This window comes from Hippocampus bargibanti, linkage group LG02, assembly GCF_051943395.1.
Source record: "Hippocampus bargibanti isolate YZ-2025 linkage group LG02, ASM5194339v1, whole genome shotgun sequence".
NCBI lineage: Eukaryota > Metazoa > Chordata > Actinopteri > Syngnathiformes > Syngnathidae > Hippocampus > Hippocampus bargibanti.
The window spans coordinates 28,421,457-28,448,876 of NC_142735.1; the positions used below are offsets into that span (position 1 = coordinate 28,421,457).

Consider the following 27,420-nt stretch of genomic DNA (forward strand, 5'->3'; position numbering starts at 1 on the left):
TCTTCCACTTTTTCTACTCGTTTTTTTCCCTCCAGATTAAACCATAAAAAAACACCCGTGGAAATAAAATTCGAATGAAAGAGTTTTGTGTCAATCTCAAAGTAAAATGCACAACATGTGGTTACCTCAAAACTGCAGGCCGTGCGAGTTCACACAAACCGATGTTGAGAAAAACAAAGAGCTATTCATTCATTTAGGCATCCTAAAGGACAATCACTTTTTTGTTTCCTAGCTGACATCAGAAAAACGTTTTATAGCATCTAAAATACCCAAAACACGCAGGCTGATATTTTTAGTCAAATGCAAAACACCAATAAAAATGACTAAAAGTGTCCAAAAACCACTTCAAATTGAACCCAGAAGTGGCCAGTTTCAGAAGGTCCCGCCCCCTTGTTCGTGGCGTCACGCCAAGACGTCTTGCCTTGCTCGAGAATCAAAACAATGGCTTCAGATTCGGAGAAAATGCTTTCTTGTTACTCATCCAGTTATGAATATGATTCAAATAGTTCCGAAGAGGAAAGCATACATGTTTGCAATCGATTAAAGAATTAATTTAGTGTCATTTTGAGGCATCTGGAGGGAAATGTAGCACCCACAAGATGGCGACAAAGCTCTGTGGAAAGGGGCTGATTTTTCTCCTTGGCATATTGTCAGGGGATAGCGAATAGTTGTTAGGTGTAACACACAACGATTCACCATCGCGTTATGTTTTCCTTCTAATTTCACCATCGACACGGATCAACACAAAGTTTTCAGACAAAACAAAGTACCGCAAAATGCATTGAGGTGATGAAAGGACTGCACAGTATGTCCTTTCTCGGTCTGGGGTGTTCCTTCCGTGACGTGACGTCAGGACTCGTCACAAACTCAAAAACAAGACTTCCGGAATATTCAACGCAAGTCTTAAGAAGTAAAATATAGCTACATGCGGTGGAATCTTTGTAAAATACGCTCAGTAGAAGTCACTTGAAGCGATTTTACAAATTATGGACACAACAAGGCGTCAGTTGTCCTTTAAGTTTTCCGTTTTTTAATTTTTGTTTCAAATTCTTGCAAATTATGTGATTCTTTCTGCTCTGAATTCTACACCATTGCTAAATTCTAGTCAAGAGTCTGTGCAAGACCCACATTTGTATTTGATACTCTAAAACTATACAGTATTTAGAAAATATTTTTAAAGCCTTTTAAGGGCAGGGGGGAGCTATCCATTGAAAAAATAGTTTTTACTCATACACTGCCAGACAATGTGCAAAAATGTGTCCACTCCAGTGACAGGGTTTTTGTCATTCTCACTCAAATTCCATGACCCACAGAATATTGAGGTTTATAGGACTAAACATTCAATGCAGCGTAAGAAACCTTAGACTCTTATTTCATATTTTCATAAAAAAAGTAATAGTAATATGGGTCTGGAGTAACATTAGGTGCAAGGGGGGGGGGGCTGCACAAAAGGCAAATGCCCTCCCCCTCGTGGAAGGTAAAAACATTACCATAGGTCTGATCAGCGCTTTATCAGCACCCCCTGCAAGAAAAAACAATACTCGAACAAATTCGGGAATGACACTCCATGTCATATTTTATATTAATTCATTTCATTTATAAGTGCCTTTCAAAACTCTCATGGTCACTTTACAATCACAGGATTAGTTTTTCTCTCAGGGTGAGCAGTGGCAGCCACACGCGCCAGCGTTCACTCAACCCGGAAGTTACTCAAATAGACAGAAAGCGAGCTATTTTGCTGATAGCTAGCCAGCTACCCAGCTAAAAAGCCAATACATAGCGAGCTATCCAGCTAGTAATAATACATTTCATTGATAAGCGCCTTTCAAAACTCTCAAGGACACCTTACAGTCACGGGATAGTTAGCTAGCAAGCCAGCTAGATAGCTAATAGATAACCAGCTAGCCAGCCAGATAGCTAATAGATAGCAAGCTAGATAGTGAATGTAGGGTAATAATGATACTAGTGCAGCGTGTTCTACCAGAGACAAATTAATTTCCGGAATACATTTGGGGATGGCAGTGAATGAGTTAAAATAATTTTATTCACACCATGTTTGTCATTCCTCCCAGTATGTACAACAGTTAAAACTTATATTACAGTTGCGTTTCAGTCGGACAGTCCAATTACTATTTGTTGAAAAACACATGACCGACCTTGCTTATAAAAAAAAAAAGAGAGAAAGCAACGTATATAGGTTTAAAAAAAATAAAAAAAATACACAGCTAAAAAAAATGATAAAAAAATTCCATTGTGAGTTCAAGACTGATATTGTTTGAAAATGTCACGGTGCTTGTTGTTCTCCATCTGCTGCAGATGCAAAGCCAGAGGTAGCAGCAGGTCGCCGAGTTGCTGCCCGGAGAAGGCGAAGGCGTTCTGGGTCTGCTGAGAGGAGCACGGCGAGGAGGACTCCAAAGCAGGTGACGCCGGGCCCGCGCTGCCCGGACTGGGCTCAGAACTTTTCACTGTGCAGGGGACGACGTGTCGGAAGTGGCATCGCGTGCCGTAAACGCAGAAGCCAAAAGTGCTAAAGGTGTGGCAGAAGGCTTCCCGGGGCTTCCGCGCCTTCGGGAGTTTCGTCGTGCTTTTGTTGCTTCTGGCGTCCTCCGCGTGCAGGAAGTTGCAGCGGGTGCCATAGGGGCAAATCCCAAAGTTGCTGTAGGTGCGGCAGGGCACGCTGCGGCGGGGGCGCTGCGGCACGGGCCGCTGCTCGGCGGCGCCGTGGACGAAGAGGCAGCGGCTGCCGTAGTAGCAGTGGCCCGCCATGTGGTATCTGCGGCACAACTGCGTCTTGTATTTGGGGTGGCGGAAAGGTACGTGGAGGTCACGCAGGCCGTGGGCAAAACTGCAGCGCTCGGCATACTGGCAAGAGCCCGTGGAAGCGTAGCGGACGCACAGCTCTGTCTTGTAGCGGGTGGAGCACACCCACGGGAGTTGGGGAAAGGGGGGGTCCAACACCGGGATGAGGGCATCGACAAGGGAAAGGGCGCTGTCCTCACCGCTCGTCTCTTCGCTGGAGAGCAGGTTGGCGACCAATTCCTCGTCGTGGTAAACTGGAAGGATCGAGTCACTGCTCGCCTGCGACAGAAAACTAGTTTCATGCTAACCAAATGCAAAATGCAATTGATGGCCAAACAAAACTGCCATTATATATCGTAGTGAAGGAAATAAGTACATTTAGTTCGCCATTTTAAACATTGCAGAATCAACATTAAAGTCGTGATTTGTTCAGTAGAAATGGTGCTTTGTTTTCAATGAATGAACGAGCGAACAGAGTGTTCGTTGGGAGTTGTGTTTTTGCAGGTGCTAGAGGTTCAAGGGGTCACCTGGTTCTTATCACACAGGGGAAGCAAAGGAATACAACATGGCCAAGGATGTATGGAGGAGGTGAATGCGACAACAAAAGCCAACGCTGTTTGATGGGAACTCAACTTGAGATATTCGCTTACCCCGCCAAAGCGGAAGATGACATCACCGACCAGTGAAGGAGCGGGAAACAATCAACTGCTGATTTCTTTGTTTGAGCCAAATTTGAATATGCATGTAGTACCCTATTAAAAAGGGACCCCGTCTATACCTGCCAGTCTCACCTGATTTTGAGGGCACACGAATATTTTCTGTGGCAAAGAGCTGAGACCCAGAATTCTGCATTAGATAAAATTATTAGGACTAAATCATCTGTGAGTAACTTACCGGCTTCTTTGGTGATCTCCCTCACAACGAATTGTTGCACAATAAGGTAAATATTTAATTCCGTTCATAATACGTATTGACAATTCTGAAATTAACTGTTAATGCCAACATTAGCCTGTAATATTCTAACCTAACAGTAGATACAAAACTTTGAACACAAATTGTGAGTTTTGAAATCTTGCAGGACTGATTTATAGTGCACTCCGGTGGACAAGATGAGCACATCATTCAATTAAAACAAAAGAATGCAAAACTATTTTAAGACTTATTTAAAAACTGATATTAAACTTTTTTTTAAGTTTAAAGAAAAATGGAAGCCTATTGTATGATATTTTACAAACAACGATCTTGTGACAAACGTTAATTTGTATTGAAAAACAAGTGTGTAGCCTCAACATCTCAACTGATTTCTTGTTAGGCCCGATCGTCGTTTTTGATTTAGTGGGAGACCTCATTACCCCTTTATTGGTTCAATAATATAAATTCACGAGAGCGTTTGAGTAATATCCACATATACAATTTATTAAAATATTGCAGTGTCATCGATCTCAAGTTAATGAATGTGTGTGTGTGTGTAGGGGAGGGGGGTGGATCTGATTTACCTCAATCATCGCCGCGGCTATTCGCTGTTAGTGTTGACTGGTGAGACCTCGAAATTCAACAGAGGCGCCTGAATAAAAAAAAATAAAACAAAAGGACAAAATGGGATAGTTTACATGGTGTGGATTGACGCGGACTGAAGAGGGGGAAAAGTTAAGTGCGGTCGTTTTTGAAAACAAAAGCGGAAGTCCCGCCATTGTACGAATTGGGATCTGGTGTGCGCGAGCGGTCACGTGGTGGTGGACCAACCAAATGCGTTGTTTTTAATTGTTGATTCGATTTTTATTTCTATTTTAATGTTTTTACCAATAACTCCTACATACTACACAAATCACTTTTTTTTCATTTAATCATGGACGGTCACGCTTTAATATAATTCTTAGGCCCCTAACTCAAATTGAAGTCTCGCGTGAATGTCACGTGATGGTTCCAAAATACCGAAGCCTGGCCAACAGCGGTTACTCGTACAGTCCACTATTTAAATTAACTAATTCAAGCCGTGAATGAAAGAAAGGGATACAGGTTTTGTTCCAAAGGAATCAAGGATCGAAATAAGAATGGGTTGAAGAATGAGGAAACAGAATCAATAAAAAAAAATGAAAGAGAGGAAAAGATAAGGGCATCCACGACGATTTTTAGGGTATTCGCCACGTCAAGGCAAATCAAGAACAGACGAGAGACTGCTTGACCACAAGGAAAAAAACTTTATTTATTTTCTTATCAAGAGACATAGGATACAGAGATGCTGGGGAAAAAACAATGAAACAAAAAAGGGAGAAAAAAAACAGTCGCATATTTCATTTGCTCCCCGTAGAAAAAGCCTCCACTTTTTTTGAATGTTCAGCCCCACCTCCCCTAACCCATTTCAAGATAGCCATATCACACCTCCCACCAATTTGCTATAATAACATAGCTCAGAGATGCGCTTCAGTTTGTGGGAAAAAATTAAATAAACCATTTTCATTAATGCAGCAATTTGCTTTCCGTTGTCACACAGAGTCACATTAGCGACAAACACTCCTATTTCTTCTTCTGTTTTTAGTTAGATTTTCGTTTTTTAATTCAAAGAGCTGCGGAACTTTAGAATTCTGAGTTGCCATTTTTTTGCTAAAAATTCCATTTGAGGGGGGTAGCAATGTGGAGGAGGTGTGAAAAGGGGCTGCAGGTGTTGGACAAGATAGCGGTGTTCTGCAGTCCGGATCTTTGGGGATATTTGGCTATCGGGTGAAACATTTGTACTGAAAGATATGGAGGATCATTTTTTTACAGCATGCAAGTTGCTTTGTGCTTGCTTGCATTTGTGACGCTAATAAAAAATGGAGGTGTAGTATTTGACTAAAAGTTTTAAAGCTTCACCCCTCCGTTTTGGGCACATCCATCGACGACGGACACATTTGACACGCGCAATGCTTTGGTGTCCTAAAATGTTTTTAGGTAGGGAGTGGGGGGCAGAAAGTATCTCATACTTAAATTACACATTTAAAAACTGGCACGTTAAAAAATAATTCAGGACCTGGAATAAAATCCTACAATGCCTGAGCTGTTGTATGAATGTTGTGGGGTGGGGGAAATTATTGGTGGGGGAACTAAAGAGAAATTGGGAAATAAAAAGACATAAAGGTATGGTCACAAACCCCTATTCTGTTAAAAGAACCCTCCCCCATACACACTCCCACCATAACCATTCGATCAATCAATCTTCAAGGACGATGGGCTCGCTGGTGCTAGAAGGGAGCAAGGGCATGGCCAGAGGACGAGGGGGCGGTGGCAACTTGATCCGAACTGGAAGGTGAGGTTTGCGAGCTGCCCGGCGCATCTCCGATTGAGTCAGATGTTTCCGTAGAGCCCTGGATGGGTTTTGTCAAGCATTCATGGCACATCAAATTTTGAACAAGTGAAGCGGTGTAAATATTTCACCGATCCATCATACCTGGTGTCCTTTGTGGCTACGAAGACAACTGGGTTGGGGGCTTCTCCCTGGCTGACCTTCTGACGCTTAATGACAGATTGGGAGGTGGTCCTCATCCCCGAAGTGTACGACCTGCCGTTGGCCGAGTAGGGCATTCCCGTGGCCTGTCCAGAAGCGAACCAGCATTTCAGTGGAATTCAACCCGCATCGGAAAGCGATGGCATCAGGACACTCACGCTATCAAAGCCCCTCTTTCCCAGGAGGCCTTGGCCCACCCGTGGTTGGATGGCCTGGTTCCTGTTGATGGGTGTCGGGGGTCCCCTGGATGCCTTGAGCTTGAGAGGAGCTGAGATGGCTGACGAGTACATAGGGGTTGAGGTGAGGGCGATTCAGTGGAGGTTATGAACACAATCTAGACACTCCCCTACTTACGAACATTCAAGTCACTGGCAACGGTACATACAAAACATTTTTGTAGTAACGGATGTATTATTCTCTCCCGTTGTACATGTACATACCTTTATAGAGCATATAATTTATTAAATGTTTATTTTTCAGTACAAAGCAATACAGGTTACTTATACAAGCCTTAAACATACTTATGTAAAAATTAAACATACTTATATAAGCCTTAAACATACATTCAATACAAAATTATGAACTTATGCAACTTATGAACAAATTCACCTTACGAACGACCGTTTGGAACGTATCTCGTTTGTAAGTTGGGGAGCGCCTGTATTGCAATAAAGCACTATTGGAAAAAAGTGTGTACGAGCGGCTTGACAAGTGGCCGTTGTCAATTTGGGATATGTTCAATCTCCTCCACATATGACATACAGAACACACACCAAATTAATGAATACGTTGTTTTCAATTTGTAAGTCAAAAATAATGACTGTTATTGTGGTTTACATACGACAAATTGAAATTTCGGTTCGGACTTTAGCAAGCATCATGGAATTTCGCAAGTTTGATTTGATTTTGCGGACCAAATAAAATGATGTGGCCAGCCAGATTTGGCCTTCACTTTTTGACACCTGTGCGCTAAAGGAACAGGACGTCAGTCAAACTCAACCACGAACCAACAACAATGAACAGGCAAAGTTGGGTGACTTTTTAAACAATCAGATTTGTGTGGGGAAAAAAAGTAGGACCACCAGCACTTGATGAAATCCTACCCAATTTTCCAGGACATTACGAGCTTTTACCTAAGTCCTTCACAATGTTGGCCAGTGACGGTCGCGGGACCAGCTTGCTCTTCAGAGGAGCTTTTGTCACTCGGGGCAACCGGATTATACCTGAGAAGAGTGGAGACAAATGTGGGCCAGACACCCCAAGATTGACGAGAGGCTGCGGTGAGTCGACATACACTCTGCTTTGACGGCGTTGGCGTTGATGGAGGCGTAGGGCCGGCGCGCCGCCCGTCGAGGCTGCAGGATGTCCTGGCAGACCCGCCGAGCCACGCGAGTCAACTTGGTGGTCTGCAGGATGAAGGTCTGGCGGTTCTTGGCGAGCAATTTGGCGCGGCCCTCGTTGCGGGTGAACGGCGACAGGCCCTGGACCTCCTGGCGGGTCATGTGACTGCGTGGCCCCGATTCCTGAAATCGAGGTGGACAGTGAAAATCGGGTGATTTGCGGATTGACGTCGGAAGAAACCGTGAAGAAGGGACGTACAGAGCCGGTTCTCGCAGCGCCTTCAAGTTGCGTGGGGGTCTTCAAGCCGCCATATTTTTTCCAGTAGATCCAGCAGGAGGCGCACAGTCGACATTGCATGTTGGGGGGACCCCAGGCGTACCACTGAGGTGACTGGGCCGCTGGGATGAGACCACACACTCAATAACTCAGAAACAAAGAATTCAAGCCTACTTTGTCCATGTGACATTTGTTGTTTCCGTGAGAAATTTGCATAAAAAGATTCAAAGGGGGAAAGAAAAGGGCTGATTATTTTTAATCTAGCACCAAAAACTGGACCAACAAATTTTGTGCTTGGAAATAAAATGGAAAATTGGCCACAGAACTTAATAATAATAATAATACCAACAACAACAATAATAAATGTTATTTATAAGCACCTTTCAAAACTCTCATGGAAATTAGCTGTCAGAAAAGACAGCTATTATCATCTTACAACTTATTTCCATCCATTTTCTGATCCGGTTTATCCATAAAGGTCACCAAAGGTCTTGGGGCACGAGGCGGGGGGACACCCTGAATTGGTTGCCAGCCAATCGCAGGGCACATAGACGCAAACATTCACGCTCACACTCTCAACACGAGACAATTTGGAGTGTTCAATCAGCCTCAAATGCATGTTTCTGGAATGTGGGAGGAAACCAGAGTACCCGGAGAAACCCCACACGGGTCCGGGTAGAACATGCAAACGCCACACAGGGAGCTGGAATCAAACGCGGTACCTCTGCACCGTGAGGCCGACACGCTCACCACTCATCCACCTACCTTGCCTACAACTTGTTTCGGAAAACAAATACATAACAAAATAAATAGTACACAAAGAATTACACATTGTAAATCATAAACGAAGAATGTCAATATTTGAACATGTAAAAGCCGTTTGTCTGTTCCCAAATGAAAGTGGGAAAAATACACGGATGACAGAAGTGGACGCGATGGTGGTGGTGGGGGGGTTAAAGCTACGCGCTTACTTAGCTACTTACTGTGACAACTCTCGCAGTTGAGTCCTTTCTGGAGGCCCGCAGCTCCGTTGATGCCGGGCTTGCTGCCCGGAACCATGATCTGATTGGGGTTGGGTTTGGTGCTGGGAGGTGGCAGTGGGGGTGGGGGGGCGCACAAAAGTTACAGCACGTAGAGAAGTTCTCTGATGAAGGTGCAAGGTCTTGTGATACTCACTAGGTGGGTATGTAGACCTGCTTCAATTTGCTGTCGGCTTCTGCCGCCTTGAGTCGTTTCTGGGAGGAGAGAGATCAGCCCCAAAAGTGACATCCGGGATAAAATAAATACAGGAATGAACACTTGGGGGCCTCCATGTGGGTTTAACGTGAGGACAACATTGTGACAGTGTGCCGACCTGCTGGATGTAGCGGTCCGTAGTCTTCCACATGTAGTAGAACTGGACCACGCTGGCTAAAGACTTCCATGGAAGCTGCAAATGGCAAGAGAAATATAAGAAATTCAGTTATTCTTCTTCGAACCACTTTTTCCTCATGAGAGTCTATCGCAGCAGTCTTTAGCAGTAGGCGGGGGACACTCTGAATTGATTGCCAGCCAATCGCAGGGTACACAGAGACAAACAACAATCAGTGCTCATCCGCCCACCCAGGGCCAATTTTTTAGTCTGTTCAATTTTGCCTGCCATGTGTGTTTTTGGAATGTGGGGAAGGAAACCCGAGAACCCGGAGAACACGCACCAGGCCTGTTGGAGAACATGCAAACTCCACACAGGAAGCCTGGAGGGGGAATCAAACCCGGTACCCCTGCAATGTGAAGTTGACATGCTAACCACTCGAATACCGGGCTGGACTAAAATAAAATACAGTGGCTTGAAAAAGTATTCAGACCCTAGAACTTTCCCACAATTTGTCACGTTTGGACCATAAACTAATATATTTTATTTGTATTTTACGTGAAAGACCAACACATAGCGGTTCACTATTGTGATGTAGATGAAAAATTATACATGACTTTTACATTTTTTTAATATAGTCAGAACGTGACAATATGTGGGGAAGTTTAAGTCACTGTAAAATAAAATACACTCTAATCAAATATAATAATCAACTGGGTAACTAAATTAAAATATAACGGCATATTAAATAGAAAAAAAAAATCACAATTACAATTTTTGGTTCAAAATTATTCTGCTGTAACCCCCCCACCGCTTACAAAGTCCTGACGGATATCATTGAAGTCTTTGCCGTATTTCTCCAGCGCCTCCTCGAACAACATGGCCTCTGAGGCGCTCCACTCCTCCATCTCATCCCGACAGAGCACGGGACCACCCTGGGGCACCAGGGTGGACATGGCTTTGGCCAGGTCGTAATTGTTCTTTTGTAGCGTGTCCATGGCATGAAACTGCACACAGACGACGGACATGATTGAGCGGGAGCATCCGCTTGGGTTATTTTCGGGAATGCGCGCGGGCACAACTGACCAGCGTGATGTCTCGCGAGGCCGCCGCCGCACTCATGTGCAGGCTGGGTTGGCGGATGGAGCTGCTGCAGTCCAGGGCCCGAGCGAACGTCCCGACAGCTCTGTGAGGAGAATGTTCTCAGGCTAAGTCTCCATGCAAGGGAGTAAATCACTCACTTCATTGAGCTTTTCTTGCCCTTGAGATTTTGGTGGATGCGACAAGCGGACTGGGCGGTTGTTACCTTGCTACCACCAAGAACTGGTCAATCTGGGGGTCCTTGAGCTGGTTGTCGGGGTCCCACACCTTGGTCTCCAGCTTCTCCTGCATCCGGCAGTCCGGGTCTCCTGATGTAAAAAAGAGGCATCGCTGTCAGTTGAGGGCAGAGGAGACTCGAGCCATTTGGCTCCTCACCCTCTGGGAGCTTGTCGGGGACGTCGGCCTGGTATTTGGAGCCCACCCGGATTTCACCCTGGTCAGCCAACAGGGTCTTTTGGACCGGGTCAAACACCAATGAATAGAAGAAACAGTCCTATGAAGAACAACAAAAGGATTAAGTGATTTTGTCAGTTTCATATTTCAAGTGTCTTCTTTTCCTTTCGGCTTTTCCCTTCAGGGGTCGCCACAGCGAATCAATGTCCTCCATCTATCCCGGTTTTGTGCATCCTCTTCTCTTGTTTCTGAAGATGTGTAGTCTACATTTTCACATGTCGACGTCATTTGATATGTTTACACGTCACTTGTTTGGGCGAATTTGATCAAAATTGTCGCCATGAGCGCTTCAAAGACAGCAAGTCACTCAACCTCAGCGGTTCTGAACCGATTCGATTAACGGACCTTCTGCCATGGAGGGCAAGACACACATTAGTTATGAGCTGCCCACGTGGCCATAATTGGCTGCACACGATCACATGACATTGTTTGTCCAATCAGGGCAATGGAAAATGTAGGTCGCCTCGTTGTCAACTTATAACTGTTAAACAATTTCATGTATATACATACAGTGATACCTCGGCTTACGAACGCTTTAGCTAACAAACTTTTCGCCGTACGAACATTAAATTCACGAGAATATAATCTTGGCATACGAACGAGTTTTCGGGAAACACACGGAGCGCCCCGGTAGCTGCCAGAATACTTTTACACACACACTCTTTCTCTGAGTGCATACCTGGCATAGGTGGTTTGTTATCAAGGATACTTTTGCTATTATGGGACTGAAAAAGACCCCACCACAGGCTAGTATTCAGCCGAAGAGGACAACAAAATTACGGTCTAGCAGGAGGAGATCATTGAGAAACACGAACAAGGTGTGTGTTTGTGTGACTTAGCGTCCCAGTTCCTTGTTCCTTCGGAACAAGGAATCTATTAAAGGTGCATGTGTTGCGAAGGGTGTTTCCGTGTTGTCTAAGCCAGTGTTTTTTTTCAACCTTTTTTGAACCAGGGCACGTTTTTTTACACTGGAATTTTTTTGCGACACACCATGAACCATCTCGCAGGAAAGAGGCAATCAGTGACGTGTTGCCACACGGACGAATATTAAATTGCCGTCCCAGTGGAGGCGATCCATAAGGCGGGAACAAGTGAAGTGCAATGTTGGTGAGCATGGATGCAGAAAAGGTAATTGATAGTGTCCGCTGGGGCCAACTATATAAATTCAAGGGAAAATTCATCTTTAACAAGGATTCAATTAGAAATATACAAACACTATATAATAGGCTAACTACAAGAGTGAAAGAGAATGGCAGCTTGACAGACCGAATAATACTAGAAAGATCGACAAGACAAGGATGTTGCCTCTCACCAACATTATTCAATATCTTCATTGAACCCCTCGCCCAAGCAATCAGACAGAACTACAACATCAAGGGCGTGGAGATGAGAGACTCGGAACATAAACTCAGCCTGTTTGCTGATGATCTGATAGCATATTTGATACAACCGGAAGATAGCCTCCCGATACTGATGCAACAACTAGAGCAGCGGTCACCAAACTACGGCCCGCTGGCCGTATCCGGCCCGCAGCACATTTCGCCCGGCCCCCTGAACAATACCAGAAGTGCTATCAGATGTTTTTCCTATTTGGCCTCCAGAACAATAAAAAATCCTTTTACAAGTCAAAGGTCGGTTTTCGACCATTATCTGTTCCTATTTTAATCAATGTAATCAATGTATGTTGTTTATAATCGTGATTGAACAATACAAAAACGCCTGCTACAATAGAACGCTAAAGGAGTCGGTCACAATGCGAAGCGACACAAGAAAGTGATGTGTGATGAAGTGGAGGGGAGTCCGGTGGTACATTCAGATGCGCTCAGTTTGGCGCTCTATTTGGTCCCAGACCCGTTCTTTTTTCTAAACCTTCCAGTCAAAGAGAGAACGGAATCATGGTGAAAAGGTTAGGTAAGAGAAAAATTGATTCAGAATGCAGGGTATTTAACCTGCAGTGAATAAACGATTATTTTTATGTTCAATGCAAAGAAAAGGCTGTTTGTCTCATCTGTCAAGAGGCGGTGGCAGCATTCAAAGAATACAATCTTCGCCGACACTATGAATCGACAAGTACGATAGCTTGCAAGGCCAAATACGAGCAGACAAACTCTCAAAGCGACAAAAGTGGACTACTATCTCAGCAGAATACATTTGTACGCAAAGCTCAACTGAAGAAGGCATCCATTCGGGCCAGCTTTCGGGTTGCAAAACGGCAGCGGTAAGCCATTCACGGACGGAGAGTTTGTTAAGAAATGTATGGATGCTGTCGCGGAGGAGTTGTGTCCAGAGAACAAAGAGTCATATAGCGTAAGTCTGTCGGCGAGTACAATCATCAGACGCGGTGAAGAAATTGGGATTAATGTATATGCCCGGCTGCAGCAGAAGACAAAAGAATTTGACTTTTTTTCATTAGCGCGGGATGAGAGCACAGACGTGCAACACACAGCGCAACTGCTCATTTTTATTGGAGCTAGCGCAAACTTTGAGATATGCGAAGAGCTGCCAGCCCTCCAAAGTCTCAAAGGGACTACCACGGGAGAGGATATTTTTGATCAAGTGTACCAAACCATGAAGAAGTTGGACCTGAGTTACAGAACTGTGATGGCCTGAAAGACGCATTCAAGCCCAACAGTCTCATTGACTTCTACGCCGCCCTCCCAAACGACACATATCCAAACATCAAAAAACACGCAATCAAAATGTCCACAGTTTTTGGCAGCACGTAAAAGAGAAAAGCAAAAGCTTTTCTCGCATGACACTGCTGAAATATCAGATGAGATCAAGATTGACAGATGAACATTTGCATCAGTGCTTGAGACTGGCTGTAACTAGAATGGAATCTGATATTCAACTTCTCACCAGCCAGATGCAGACCCACAGTTCACACTGATGAACATACATAGGTAAGCTCACTTTTCTGACTTGAATGTGTCATTCTGAGCATAAACAAATATAATCATAATAAAATCTACTGGGATAAAATCCATCTTTACAGCAATACTGGTAGTGAAATGTATTGTGCTGTGTAGGTGCTGTATCACTTAGTTCACTTTCTCAACCTGCTTCCTTTGTGGTTTTCACAGGGAAGTTGATGAGAGAGAGCAAACAGCGGTGTCTACAAGCCTACTGGAACCTACAAAAGGATTATAGGGAAGGAACACAAGAACTTTAAAGGACAACCGACATCACTTTTTTGTTTCCTAACTGACATCAGAAAAACGTTTTATAGCATCTAAAATACATGTTTATAATCGATTACTATTACTATTATTAAATACATGTTTGTAATCGATTACAGAATTTATTCCGTGCCATTTTGAGGCAACATTGGGGGGAAATGTATCACCAAAAAAGAAGTGTGTGGAATTAATCAGCCCGTTTCCACAGGCTGACAAATTCCTTACATGGAGCTTGGTCGCCTTCTTCTGGCTCTTTTTGGGGCAACATGACGTTTTCAGACCAAACAAGTACACCAAAATATATTGACGTGATGGAAGGACTGCTACAATGTGTCCTTTTTTTTCGGTCAGGGGCGTTCCTTCAGTGACGTCACGTACGGACTCGTCACCAACTCAAAAACAAGACTTCCGGAACATTCAGCGCGAGTCTTAAAACGTAAAATATAGCTATATGCGGTGGAATCTTTGTAAAATACACTCAGTAGAAGTCATTTGAAGCCATTTTACAAATTATGGACACACCTTGTCCGGAGACGTCGGTTGTCCTTTAAGAGACTGCTCATATGTGTCAAAGAGATTCTTCTCTGACAACTGAGCTGAACTTTTATCTGTTAAGATTGTTCATGGCACAACAGATAGTTAATGTTCCATGGCTTTTTTCAATGAAGAACCCAGAGAGAGTTATTTAGTTATTATTTATTTCATAATAGTGTTATTTATTTCCTAATTTTTCATGGGAAGAACTTAGAGAGGGTTATTTAGTTATTGTTTATTTCATTAATAGTGTTACATGTTTCCTGACTTTTTTTCTGTAAAGAACCTTGAAAGGGTTATTTAGTTATGTGTGGATTTCTGGAATACAATTTTTTTAAGCTCTCTACGATCGTCACACTTTTTGTGTTACAAACTGACACCGCCCCCCCATCACAGAAGGGAAAAGTTATGTGGCCCTCACAGGAAAAGGTTTGGGGACCCCTGAACTAGAGGAATATGAACATTACTCAGGATATAGACTTAATGTGACAAAAACACAAATCTTAGTACTAAATTAGACTCCATCAAAGTCAATTAAGGGAAGATACAAATTAAGGTGGGATGCTGAAAGGGTAAATATCTCGGCGTATACATCACAAATCACATAGACTAACTGTTTGAACCAAACTATACAAAGATTAACCAAGCCATCAAAGCAGACATGGGGAGTTGGTCAACACCCATCCTAGATTTAGGATCCATGATTGAAATAGTGAAAATGAATATTCTTCCGAGGTTGCTATACCTCTACCAGTCGCTACCAATAACCATACCACAAAAACAATTTGTGGAATGGGACAAACTGATCACAAGATTTATCTGGGGAGGTAAGCGACCAAGGATTAGACTGACGACACTAGTTACCAAAGGAAAAGGGTGGATTGGGGTTACACAATTTTAAAGACTACTACCGGGCAGCACAGCTCAGAGCAGTGACATGGTGGTGTAATGGCGAGTATCAAGCCAAATGGAAATAAATTGAAAAAACAAAAGAGGGTTACCCAATTCAAACACTGCTGGGAGACAGACGACTGTTCCGGAAAATGGAGGACTTGATGGACCCATCAACAAAATTCACCTTGAATATCTGGTATTCCATAATAAAAGAAAATAAACTAGAAAAGGAGACAGAAATTCTGAGGTGGCTATCATATGACGAGGAATTTCAACCAGGAAAAAACGTGGGCTTCAAGAGATGGGAAAGGAGAGGTACCACAGCAATGAGTACGATCATAGAAAAAGGGGAAATACCGACCTTCCAAAAAATAAAACAGAGGTTTCACTTAGAAAGGAGCGACCACTTCCGATATCTACAAGTAAGGGATTACTATACAAAAGCAATAAAAATGGATACGTCAACTAAAAGAAACGACATAATACAGATAATGATGGATGCGTATAAAGGAGGGAAAAATAAAGTAATCTCATCCCTTTACAAAGGGCTCCTGATGAACAGAGGGAACTCAACTCTATACATAAAAAAGAAATGGGAAAAGGACCTTCAAACCAACATAACAGAGGTAGAATGGTCAAATATGTGCGAAATACAACAATCAACAACCACTTTGAGACCTTGGAGAGAATTTGGTTGGAAGAATATCATAAGATTTTTTTACGATCCCGGAGATGACTGGTAATGGGTTGAAAGTGATCGTTCGTTCCTGGTTCATGGCTGCTCAGGGTGTTGATAGCAGAGGATGGCTAAATCAGCAGGAAGCCAGGTGTTGAACAGAATAAGTTAGTTTAATCTTGTAGACAGCAGGGGCATCGTAGGGTGTCGGCCGAGGAGGGACAGAACGAAAAGAGGCAAGAGGAAGGAGTAAGAAGCCGGAAAGACCGCTGGGTGAGCATTTATAAGACGGACATAATAGGATGTGACATCATTTAAAGGAAGACAGGATATGACGTATCAGGAAGTCCAAAACGTAAACAAACAATGCAAAACGATGTTCAAAGATGTTCGTATAGCGAATTACCCCAACAACCGGGAAATATAAATCGGGTGTTGGCGGCTATGTGGACAGGAAAGATCACGCACATCTATTTTGGAAATGTCAAAAGTTGAAAGCTTATTGGGAAGAAGTTTGGAGGGAACTGAAAAAGATAATTGGCTACGAAATACCAAAGACCGACTTGATACGTGATGTATCGAGCTGACCTAAATCAAGAAAACGTGCAAACAAGAGATGAGTATTTGACAAAAGTGTTGCTGATAGCCAGCAAGAAAGCCATAACAAGAATATGGTTTAAAACTGACCCACCAACAAAGAACCAATGAATCGGAATAGTGGAAGAGATATTTGAGTTGGATCGGTTCACACACATGTTGCGGGTCCAAGCGGGGAAGTTTAAAACAAGATGGGAAAAATGGGATGAATATAAAAAAACAGTCAAACAAATGAATGGACTGACACCACAAACCATACAGTCAAGATAGCTCACGAATATAAATCCAAAATAGGGGAAACTTGTCATTATCGATCACTTTTTTTTGCTGTATTGTTATTGCTGTGTTTTAATTTTGTTGATTGGTTGTTGTCATTGTTGAATAATTTGCAGTTACAAAAGGATGTTGTTATACAATTTGGCCACAAGGCATTCTGTATTCAAATGTTCAATTTCAAATGGTTGTAAATGTTATAAAAATAATAAAGATGCAAGTTACAAAAAAATACCCTCCCAGTCTTTTCAGCACGGACACAGGACAATGACATAAGATTAGCAGAAAATGATGAATAAATGTTTGTAAAATTTTAAATTTGAAAAGGGGGCATTGGATAGTTTCTCACGTCACACCTGACAATCTCTCACACTAGTGTGCCGCGGCACAGTGGTTGAAAAATCACTGGTCTAGGCAACAGTCTGAGGCAATAAAAGCTTACAAGGAATCATTCCTCAAGATGGTGGAAGAAGAAGGCTACGTTTCTCATCAAGTGTTTAATGCTGATGAAACCGGCCTTTTCTGGAAAACGATGCCTAAACGGACTTTCATTACACAGGAATAGAGGTCCGCCCCTGGGCATAAGCCTATGAAAGATAGGCTAACTTCCTACAGTCCTTATGGAATGTGACTCTCCTTCCAAACAGTAATTCCCTCCCTCCCACCTCCTCCCATTCCATTCCATCAAGCTATCAACAACCATCACAAAAGTAAAAAAAACGACTTTATTATAAAGTACTGTCCGTTTCTTTAATTCCAATGCAATAGCACATTTATTATACATAAATTAAGGTCGTATGCTATATATATATATATATATATATATATATATATATATATATATATATATATATATATATATATATAGTAAAGTCTCGTTATATCGATATTCAAGGGAGTCCGAAAAAATATCGATATAACCGGGACTATCGATATATCCGACCCTGTTTGCATGTAATTTTCTCCGTGCGCGCATAGAAATAGTATCGATAAAACCGGGACTATCGATATATCCGATATCGATATAACGAGACTTTACTGTATATAAAACCAAATATTATTCCAAACATTAATTTCCCATAGGAAGCCATTAAAATGGGAATAATCCATTGAAATTGAATTTACTTTTTACCATTGAATAATTTTTTTGGCATATTAATTCAGGACACCGTTAATCAATTTTTTGCAGTTTTTGTGGAAGTTTAATGCGTGAGACCAAAACACTGACATACAGTGCAATACGCCGTTCAAGAAAGCACAACTTCTTACCTCTTTCTCCAAGTATCCCGCCAAGACATCTGTTTCGTTGAGGAGGGTGACATTACATTTCCCCCTAGAGAGAGACGGCGAGTAGCACGATTGAACACATGGAAGCCATTGTCCAACTTCTGCCGTTTGGCTGCGGGTCAAGCGTGGTTCACCGGAAATGCGATTTCACCGAAAAAGGCAGTAAGCGTGTGTTACCTTATGTGAGTGGCGGGCAATGATTCAAACTGCCTCGAGAGGAAGAGTTCTCGGTGTTTGAGTTGATGCTTCTGTTGCTCGGGCATTGCCGGCTGCTTGGACTCCTCCTCGAATTCCCCTGCAAGGTTCGAGAGGACTGCAAAATTAATGTGTGAAATAAATTCCGGTAACGGTGACTGTCAAAATACATTTCTGTTTGGGGATGCCGCCATGTCTACACCTATTTTTTATTATTACTGCTGCAGGCATACACTCAGTAATTCTCGCAACCTGTCTGCATCTTTTTGACTCAAGTGTCTGTACTCTGTACGCTTGCCACCCCTGCTTTGAGCGATGTCTACAAACGATGTTTGCGAGGGACGTTCATTCGGCGCATTCGCAATTTTCCGGCGGGCGAGCCGGATGGGGCGGCACCATTATCGCTCCATCTCTGGAAGGACTCTGCCCCTGTGCTCTGCCACAGGAAACCCTGTCAGTGAGGGGCAAGTGAGCCTGCGAGGCCGCGCGCACGCATTGGGGGAGGGACGCAACCTTGGGCTACACCCCTTTTCTGTTAACCTCTCACCTCCCGCCCCCACCTCCCCTGTCCGGCAAGTCCCTGCCAGACAATGTCGGAAACCCTGTGCGCCAAACCTGAGATGCCCATCCCCCCACTGATTAGCAACACACACATGCAGATCCACATACGTCCATCTTGGGGGGACACAAACACAAACACAACGAGAAAAAAAAAACGCTCTCCACGATTAACACATTAAGTGTCACAGTGCCGAGTTACACATGAAGGGCCTTTTGTTCTCCAATATGACTGTGGGTACGTTTAAGGGGGCCTCGGGGGGGTCACATTGGGAAGAAACAGCTTGACGGAAGTCACTGAGTATCCAAATTTGGAATTTTTAGACCGATTGTGTCCTCACGTGACCGATTCGACAGTATGGCAGGCCAACTGTAACGCTGCTATTTTAGAGGCGTTGGGCATGTCTTTGTTGGAGGTAGCGCATCCAGGAGAAGGGGGGGGGGGGTACTTGCTCATAAATGAATGGCATTGGACACCGGTGGGCTGCACGTCATAAAATGAGACAAAAGAAGCGCTACCGCAAGAAGCAAAACAGGCAAAAGGCTCGAGGACGTATACGAAATGAGAGAGTTATATTGTTTTACTCTATTTTGAAGACGTTTGTGGGGCATCATAGTTTGGGGTACAATTAAGGTTTTACATTTTAATATAGGAAGTTATAAATGTATATTCGGTCCGAGGACCAAAGCACGTGGACTTAGTAATGGGTGTCACTTACTTGCGTTGCTGTCGGCGAGAGTATTGAGGTTCCCCGAGATGTCTCGTCTCCTGAAGAGACACACCACCTTGGCCTCCACGTTGCCATTGGCTGTCTGCACCAAAACACACACAAAATTGTCTCTCAGCCATCACACAAAAATGTTTTATTTTAAGGGGACTCAAACACATGGGAAAATTATTTACAGAAAGTAATTTCCATAAAATCCGTTATATTTATGTTTGGTTGTTTCATAAGCAGTGACTAATAGGAAAGTAGTAATTCATGTAACGGGAGTATATCAAAGCGATCATGGCCAAGAATTAACAGGAATGCAAAATAACTTTGAAGACGGGCTGGTGGAGGAGCAGGTTTTGCACTTTACACAAACTGCTAATTTATGTTTAACCGGTTAAAGAAAATTAATCATTGTTGATGGATAAAAAGTATCCATAACAAACGAATACCAGTAACATTGCAAAAGTCTTTTCAGCCATGAGAGCCTCTATGATTTAAAAAGAAGTTTATTGAATCTGAATATTGACCCGTTTGTAATGTTTTTTTTCATAAGCGTGTTGACTTCTGATTATAGATGATGCGTTATGTATATTTTCAAATGACATGAACATTCATTCCCCAAGTACTTATGCTCAAGACCGCATTTTCCACATTAAAAGGTGCACTGGATTATTGAGGCGCACCTTCGATGAATGGACTATTTAACAAAAACCTGTTTCAAACATTGGGCGCACTGCATTATAGGACGCAATCTACATTGCAAGAAGTCCAAGATGGCGCCCGAGTAGGCAGCCGTCAGCAAGTGCTCTCATGAGCCTTGCTTTTGTTCGTTGTTTTTGTGTTTTCTTTTGTCACTTTGTATTGTTCTGCGTCGTGTGGAAGAGATACAGAATGTTTTCAGCATTTTTGGTCACGACTACCATCAAGGAGGAGACTCTGCTGAATGGTTGCGTCTTTTCGGCAGCACGAATAGGCCAGCACTGTTTTTGATTGGGAGGAATGTCGGTGGTGCCATTTGACAGTCATCGCATTTTCACAGCCCCACTTTGTTCAGCGAAAAGGTCGGTGCTGTTGGACTGTCTGCGAAAAGATGGATGCATGGCTTGAGGAACCCGGACTGAGAAGGAAGGAGCATCCGATGCGTATATGGAACTGTCGCGACTTGAAATTGAAGCATATTTACGTGGGACATGAGATGTGATGCTTTCAACATTTAGCTTGTAGCAGAAATGCACATTTCAACATGATGTCCCTTATCCACTGGTGAAAAATATGCTTTGATCATCTCCTCTTTCATCTCGAACTGCTTCATACAGCAAAGAGTTTAGAAAGCGCTAAAGATTGAATGACTGTCTGTGTCTTTTTTGTTGTGACACATGTGTTTGTTATTTAGCTTTTGTTGTTGTTTTGGCTTCAAGATGGCGCAGCAAGAGTGGCTCCCAGCAGGTCCTGTATTTTGTTTCTATAGCTTCCTTTTCTCTCATTCATCACTTTGCTGCTGTGAAATGTAAATTTCTCCACTGTGAGACTAATAAAGGCTAATCCAATCCAATCACTAGATGGAGCTACGCTCCAGAAAATGCTAACAGAATGATCGGATGTCAGTAAGACATTTTTTTGCAAGTTATAACTTCGACTTAACGTTGAACTCTCTTGCCACTACCCCGTTTCCGTTTTCAACGGCGTAACCGCCTTAAATTTAAACTCTGCGTTGTCAACATGTCTCTAGTGTGTGCCATTTCCGGAGTTGAAATATGACCGCAATAACGATTACACAAGGCCCATTAGCATGCTGTGGGCGTTTAAGAAAATGGAAGGGTTTTAGGTGCGCTTTTAGTGCGGAAAATACGATAGTTAAAAAAAAAAAAAAAAAAAACGCACCATAAAAGCTGTATTTTTAGCAAAAATTACATATGTCTAAAACAAATCATGTTGACCTATCTATGCTACCAGTGGTGTCAAAGTCAAGGCTCAGGGCCAAATCTGGCCAGCCACATAATTTTATTCGGCTGGCAAAAGCAAATCTAGTATGTCGATGGATCACTCCTGTACGACTGAGAGCTTACACAGACAAATCTAGTATGTCAAGTGCTATGATGCTTGCTAAAGTTCGAAAATATGTTAACCACAATAATAGTCATAATATTTTACGTCAGATTAAAAAACTAGTTATCCATTAATTTGTTGTGCGCTGTTTATGCAATATGTGGAGGGGATAAAACATTCTAACGGCTTCCCCAAATTCATAACGGCCCCCCGAGAGGAAACCGAAACTACAACGTGGCTCGCAGCAAAAAATGAGTTTGACACCCTTGATCTATGCCAACAACACGGGACAGTCATTCTTCTTCCAATGGCAAAAAGAAGAATTAATGTGCGCCTCCAGATGGTGCCATTAAAACAGGCAAAAAAGGCCCACATTTTGCACCGAGTACATTTGTGAGTGAATTGACTGTTATTATTTCACTGTTTATACATTTTGTGAGTTTTGTTTGGCGGTGTGTAAAACGTGTTTCTTGGTTTCATTCAGCCTGCCACCAATATTGCACTCCGGCCATGCTAACAGCCTCCATTAGCACTCTCGTGTAAGAATGTTACAGAAAGGATGCGCCTTCATCTTTGGCTGGCTAAAAAAAATAAAAAATCTGTCGCTGCCACCGCCGCTGGGGTGTTACATAAGGAAGCTCCCGCGCCGGCGCACTACGGCACACGGGAAAGCAGGTCGCGTCGGCCTAAGGTCAAACCGGGATGGGGAAGGGTGAGAAGGCCGCACCTTGTTGAGTTCTTCTATTCTGCGTATCAGGTACGGGTTGCTGGAGGAGTTCTCGAAGTACACGTAATCTGGAAGCAGAAAAAGTCGCCACCAGGTGAAATCGGCGGGCGTCAGAAGAATCATATCGCCGGCATTGCTATGGCGAACTGGCAAGTGGCAACAATATTCAACAGCACCGCAAACCAGGTGGGGGGCGTGGGACGCTTTCCAACACGCTCAACGTTGTGTTTGCATAATGACAAGGGCAGATTCATTGAGATGGGCGCTGTGTCGAGACGTCTGAAGCAGTGGGAAAATTATGTCCCCACCCCCACAGTTCTGAGAAACCCACAAGGCGCACACACTCATTTGCATGAGATTGGCATACCTAATAAAAATAAAAAATGGATATCTAACAGACATTTACACAAACGATAAGTAGATTTGTAATAATAATAATAATAATAATAATAATAATACATTTAATTTCTAAGCACCTTTCAAAACTCTCAAGGATAGATTTGGACAAGTTCCTCATATATTACGCCTGAATGACAAATGATGACTTTCACAATAAAACAATAAACAACCAAATACAGTAAAAAAAATTAAAAATAATAAGCCTTGTGACTGTACTAATATGGGTATTTACAGTTTCTTACATGACTGAAATTTGCATTAAGGTTTGTCAATGATGACAAACACCACCATCCCATTTTTGCTACTCTTTCTTTCATGGGAAATATATGGCAATGGTGTCAAAGTCAAGGCTCGGGGGCCAAGTTTAGGGGGAGCAGAGGACCACTCCCTGTGGAGTGGTCCTCTGGGGGGAGGGGGGTAAAAGAAGCGATTCTCATAAAACAACTAAATCCTTCATTAAACCGGTCTGGTGGGCTGAGGTTCAATTTGGATCGTTCATACAATAGCCTGCTTAAGCAACACAGTTTAGGCAACATTCGTAATGCTGATAAGGTGATACCGGTGGGAGTGGGGCAAATAGGCCAGTCGTTAGTCAGGAATGTAGGAACAATCAGTGGGGCCACAGGGAGTGGTCCTCTGCTCCCCCTAACCTGAGAGTAGGGACCTATCATAGCTGTGGCCGGCGCCGCCATGTCTGGACATTAGGGATATATAAATGCTTCAATATGAAAACACATATGTAAGCAGCGCAACAGGGGAAAAGCAATGAAAGGAAGCTGAAAGACAATTTGGAATTATTGAATGAGAATTATTATTATTATTATTATTATAGATATGCTGTTTGCGATAACAAGAAAGTAGTGAAAACTTCTCTGTAATAGAGTTGCTTGTTCTGTAGCCACAAAGGGACATAAGTGTTCTTGTGCCGGTCCCAAGCCCGGATAAATACAGAGGGTTGTGCCAGGAAGGGTATCCGACGTAAAAGCTGGGCCAAAACAAACATTGGATTGGATTTGCCTTTATTAGTCTGACAGTGGAGAAATTTACATGCGTATCATACTTCTGAAAATGGAGATTACTGATTCGCTGTGGCGACCCCTTGAAGGGAAAAGCCGAAAGGAAAAGAAGAAGAAATAGGGCCGATACGACCAGTCACACTTTAGCTCGCTAATGAAGCCTCTTGGATAGGAGGCGAAACGTCCGACACCTTCAAAAAGTACAGATGACGGCTGAAGAAACCTTCTCATCGATGGACCACTCCTGTACGACTAAGAGCTTACACAGACGTACCCCAGATTTATGGTAAAGGCAAAGTGACACATTATTTCAAGTCAAATGTTCTTTATCGGCGGCCCGGTAGTCGAGTGGTTAGCACACCGGCTTCACAGTGCAGAGGTCGCCGGTTCGCGTCCCGGTCCGGCCTCCCTGTGTGGAGTTTGCATGTTCTCCCCGGGCCAGCGTGGGTTTTCTCTGGGTCCTCCGGTTTCCTCCCACACTCCAAAAACATGCATGGCAGACAGATTGACCACTCCAAATTGTCCCTAGGTGTGACTGTAGTGCGTCTTTGTGTGCCCTGCGATTGGCTGGCAACCAATTCAGGGTGTCCCCCGCCTTGTGCCCGAAGACAGCTGAGATAAGCTCCAGCACCCCCCGTGACCCTAATGAGGAATAAGCGGTACGGAAAATGGATGGATGGATGTTCTTTATCTATTATTGTTTGCTTCAAGAGAGTGAAAAATAAAGTCTTTTACGCACGACATATTTTCTCACTTAATCTGGCTCTTGATCGGTTGACAGAATTTTATTGACATCTATTGAAACCGGGATCAACCTCGAAGAATCCATGTGAGGCCGGCCCCAATAATCTAAAAATTCATCAAGATAATAAAAAAAAAAGAAAAACTCAAATCAGGACAGAAAGATGCTTGTTCCTACCATGTCAAGAGATTTCTTCTTATGAGCAGGCAGTTTTTGTTGACGAGCATTTGACTTGCTTCAAGCATATTTTTTCTTGTATAATCTTAGATGTACTTTGTCGTCGTCCCGATTACCGGTTTGACGCTTTCCTGTGGTTTTATAAAGTCAACACTCAAATAAGCCCCGATACGATTGGCAACTCGCAAAGTTGAGTAAACAGCTTCATTGAAGTTAATTGGAGTCAGGCACTTTTTTTTCCCCTCACTGTTTTTATGAAAAGAGAAAGGGAAGGGAAACATGAACACATGGTCTAAGAAATACATAAACAAATAAACAAACAAACAAATAAATAATGGGGTGCAGTGGGTACTAGTAAGTCCCCAAGACGACACGAGGAGGCCACACATCAGTTCTAAAAATAACCCACCAGTTAAGGGACATGTTCGGATGAATTAAACGTCAACCAACAATGATCTTAACTGAGCATGGTGTACCTTTCCTACTCTGGGCTGTTGAAAAATCAAATATATTATTTTTAATATTCTAAAAATTTCCCAAACATTTCCAGAAAAGGAAAATTTTCTACACCTAATTTTGATAGTGTGATATTTTGCTCATGGTTATTTAACTGTCAGAATCTATCGCCACACGGCTTATTGTTGTGATTTTCTTGTAAAATGTGTATTTTAAAACGAAAGGTCATAATTTCACACACTCGTTTTATCTACTTTTCTCATTTTAAGGAATTTTTGGATTGGATTGGATTTGCCTTTATTAGACTCGCAGTGGAGAAATTTACATTTCACAGCAGCAAAGTGATGAAACTAGGAAAACAAACTACATGAGCTGCTGGAAAGGCAGCTCATACCCCTGCTATTAGCAATTATTTTAACGTGAAATATTGGATGTTTCCCATTTTATTTTTACTTACTTTATTTTTTGAAGGGGACTTTTTGCAGTGTAAAGATGATCCAGTTAACATTACATTTCCCCTCACCAGTTTAGAAGGGAATTAGTCCAAAAATAGTGGTTTCTAGATTCTATTCTGAAAATTTATTTGAGGACGCTATTATGACATCTCACTAAAAAATATTTATGCCCCCATATCCCCGCCCCAAAAAAAGCTACTGGTGACTAACTCTGGGGTGGATATGATAGGCACTAATAATAATAATAATAATAATAATAATAATAATAATACATTTCATTTATACGTGCCTTTTAAAACTCTCAAGGACACTTTACAGTCACAGGATATTTTTTCTGTGGGTGAGCAGCGGCAGCCACACGCGCCAGGGTTCACTCAACCCGGAGTCCACAATGCTGCAAATTCTTAGTTCAGCATTAGTAATGCTGCCTTGGCTCCAATGTTGATGCTGCTGAGGATTCATTTCATTTTGACAACAGTTGTGCTTTGTGAATGAATCAATGCCCTCTGTGCCTCCTTTGTCCATATCTCTAGCTTTTGATGGAATTTCGCTTGCCCCTTTTCTGATTCTTTTTTGTGTGCTTTTTTTGCTTCTTCGTTGTCGATTTCTTGTTGTATTGTTTGTTGGGGGAATATATTTTTTTGCTCCATCAACAGCACTTTATATACAGTAGGGGTTGTTTTAAAGTGTTGTGAAGATACAGAAGAGTTTGTACGAGATCTATTTACACGATGGCAATTATTACTCGCTCGCTCCAACTTTTTAGTTTTATTTCCTTAAAAAAAACCGACAAGTCACGTGAAAGGTAAACTGTGCCAAAAACTAACCCGCGTCTGTTTTTGCCTGCCGGGTATTCGCAACGGGAAGCTAATGCTAACTAGCATCGTGCGTAAAGAGTCCACTTCAGCACCAATCTTCCAATTAACGGCACAAACAGTTATGCTAATCTGCCAAATATGATGTTATGAATCGACTGACATGGGTAGGATATCTCCCGGTAACTTTGTTGAACGACAACGAATCGAATTTGAAAGTTGACCTTTTGCTACACTTACGCTCACTTTAGATGCGTAAAAGTGCCCCCTCGGATGGAGATTTTAACATAAACGCGAGATTTTAACGCCTAGTCGATGTGCTGTGACTTGAAGAGTTGAGTGGAAATAAAAAGTCGACATATGCACTATTGCAGCCTTAGCCTAGCAAGAGCGAGCTGGGATTAGCGGCTCCCTCGTAGACAGCTAGCGTGTGGCTAAGCTAACATGCTGCCCGAAGGAACAACCACACATGAGGGAGGGGGTAGAGGGGGGTGTTAAAAAAGGAAAATAAGACAACTTACCACCCACTCGATACATGTTGGCCGCCATTCTTTAGAAATGAGCGCCAGGTTAACGTGAAGCGGATGGCCACGGGGCTTTGTTTTTAGTCCATTTATGAAACGCCCGCGACGGGAGACAAAGCCGGCCGGCTCTGAGGCACAAACCGAGTGAGTGGCGGTTAAAAAAAGTTGAAAGTTTCCGTCACGAAACGCTCCTCCAAAACATTGGTCTTGAATTCGTTCCCTCACGACAATCTTCTTCTCCTCCACCACCTCCTCCTCCTCACACACTCACTCATTCACACGTCTCTTCGGCCACTCTTCCTCCCATCCTCTGCTGAGAGTAGATTCACCCCCCTCTTCTTTTTCTTCTTCG

General features: G+C 42.9%; 2 protein-coding genes and 1 long non-coding RNA gene across 3 annotated transcripts; 1 reads left to right on the forward strand and 2 right to left on the reverse strand.

Annotated features, from left to right (window-relative positions):
* Positions 1–2,056: 2,056 nt before the first annotated feature.
* Positions 2,057–4,426, reverse strand: cth1 (cysteine three histidine 1). The gene is made up of 2 exons (XM_089018278.1): positions 4,296–4,426; positions 2,057–3,078 (listed from the first exon to the last, which is right to left on the reverse strand). Exons 1-2 carry the CDS (start codon positions 4,302–4,304, stop codon positions 2,260–2,262), a joined length of 828 nt encoding a protein of 275 aa, XP_088874404.1. The 5' UTR covers positions 4,305–4,426; the 3' UTR covers positions 2,057–2,259.
* On the forward strand, positions 2,886–3,576 carry LOC148902314 (uncharacterized). Its single transcript, XR_016118010.1, has 2 exons — positions 2,886–3,024; positions 3,345–3,576. It is a non-coding gene; the product is annotated as an uncharacterized LOC148902314 (long non-coding RNA).
* Positions 4,427–4,977: 551 nt separating the features above from the next.
* On the reverse strand, positions 4,978–27,420 carry mta2 (metastasis associated 1 family, member 2). Its single transcript, XM_088990747.1, has 18 exons — positions 27,066–27,420; positions 22,485–22,552; positions 19,715–19,808; positions 18,420–18,537; positions 18,225–18,288; positions 10,725–10,842; positions 10,555–10,657; positions 10,335–10,434; positions 10,067–10,255; positions 9,252–9,326; positions 9,074–9,132; positions 8,881–8,981; positions 7,880–8,019; positions 7,575–7,803; positions 7,414–7,503; positions 6,439–6,557; positions 6,224–6,366; positions 4,978–6,140 (listed from the first exon to the last, which is right to left on the reverse strand). The coding sequence occupies exons 1-18, from the start codon at positions 27,091–27,093 to the stop codon at positions 5,987–5,989; spliced, it is 1,992 nt and encodes a 663-aa protein (XP_088846873.1). The 5' UTR covers positions 27,094–27,420; the 3' UTR covers positions 4,978–5,986.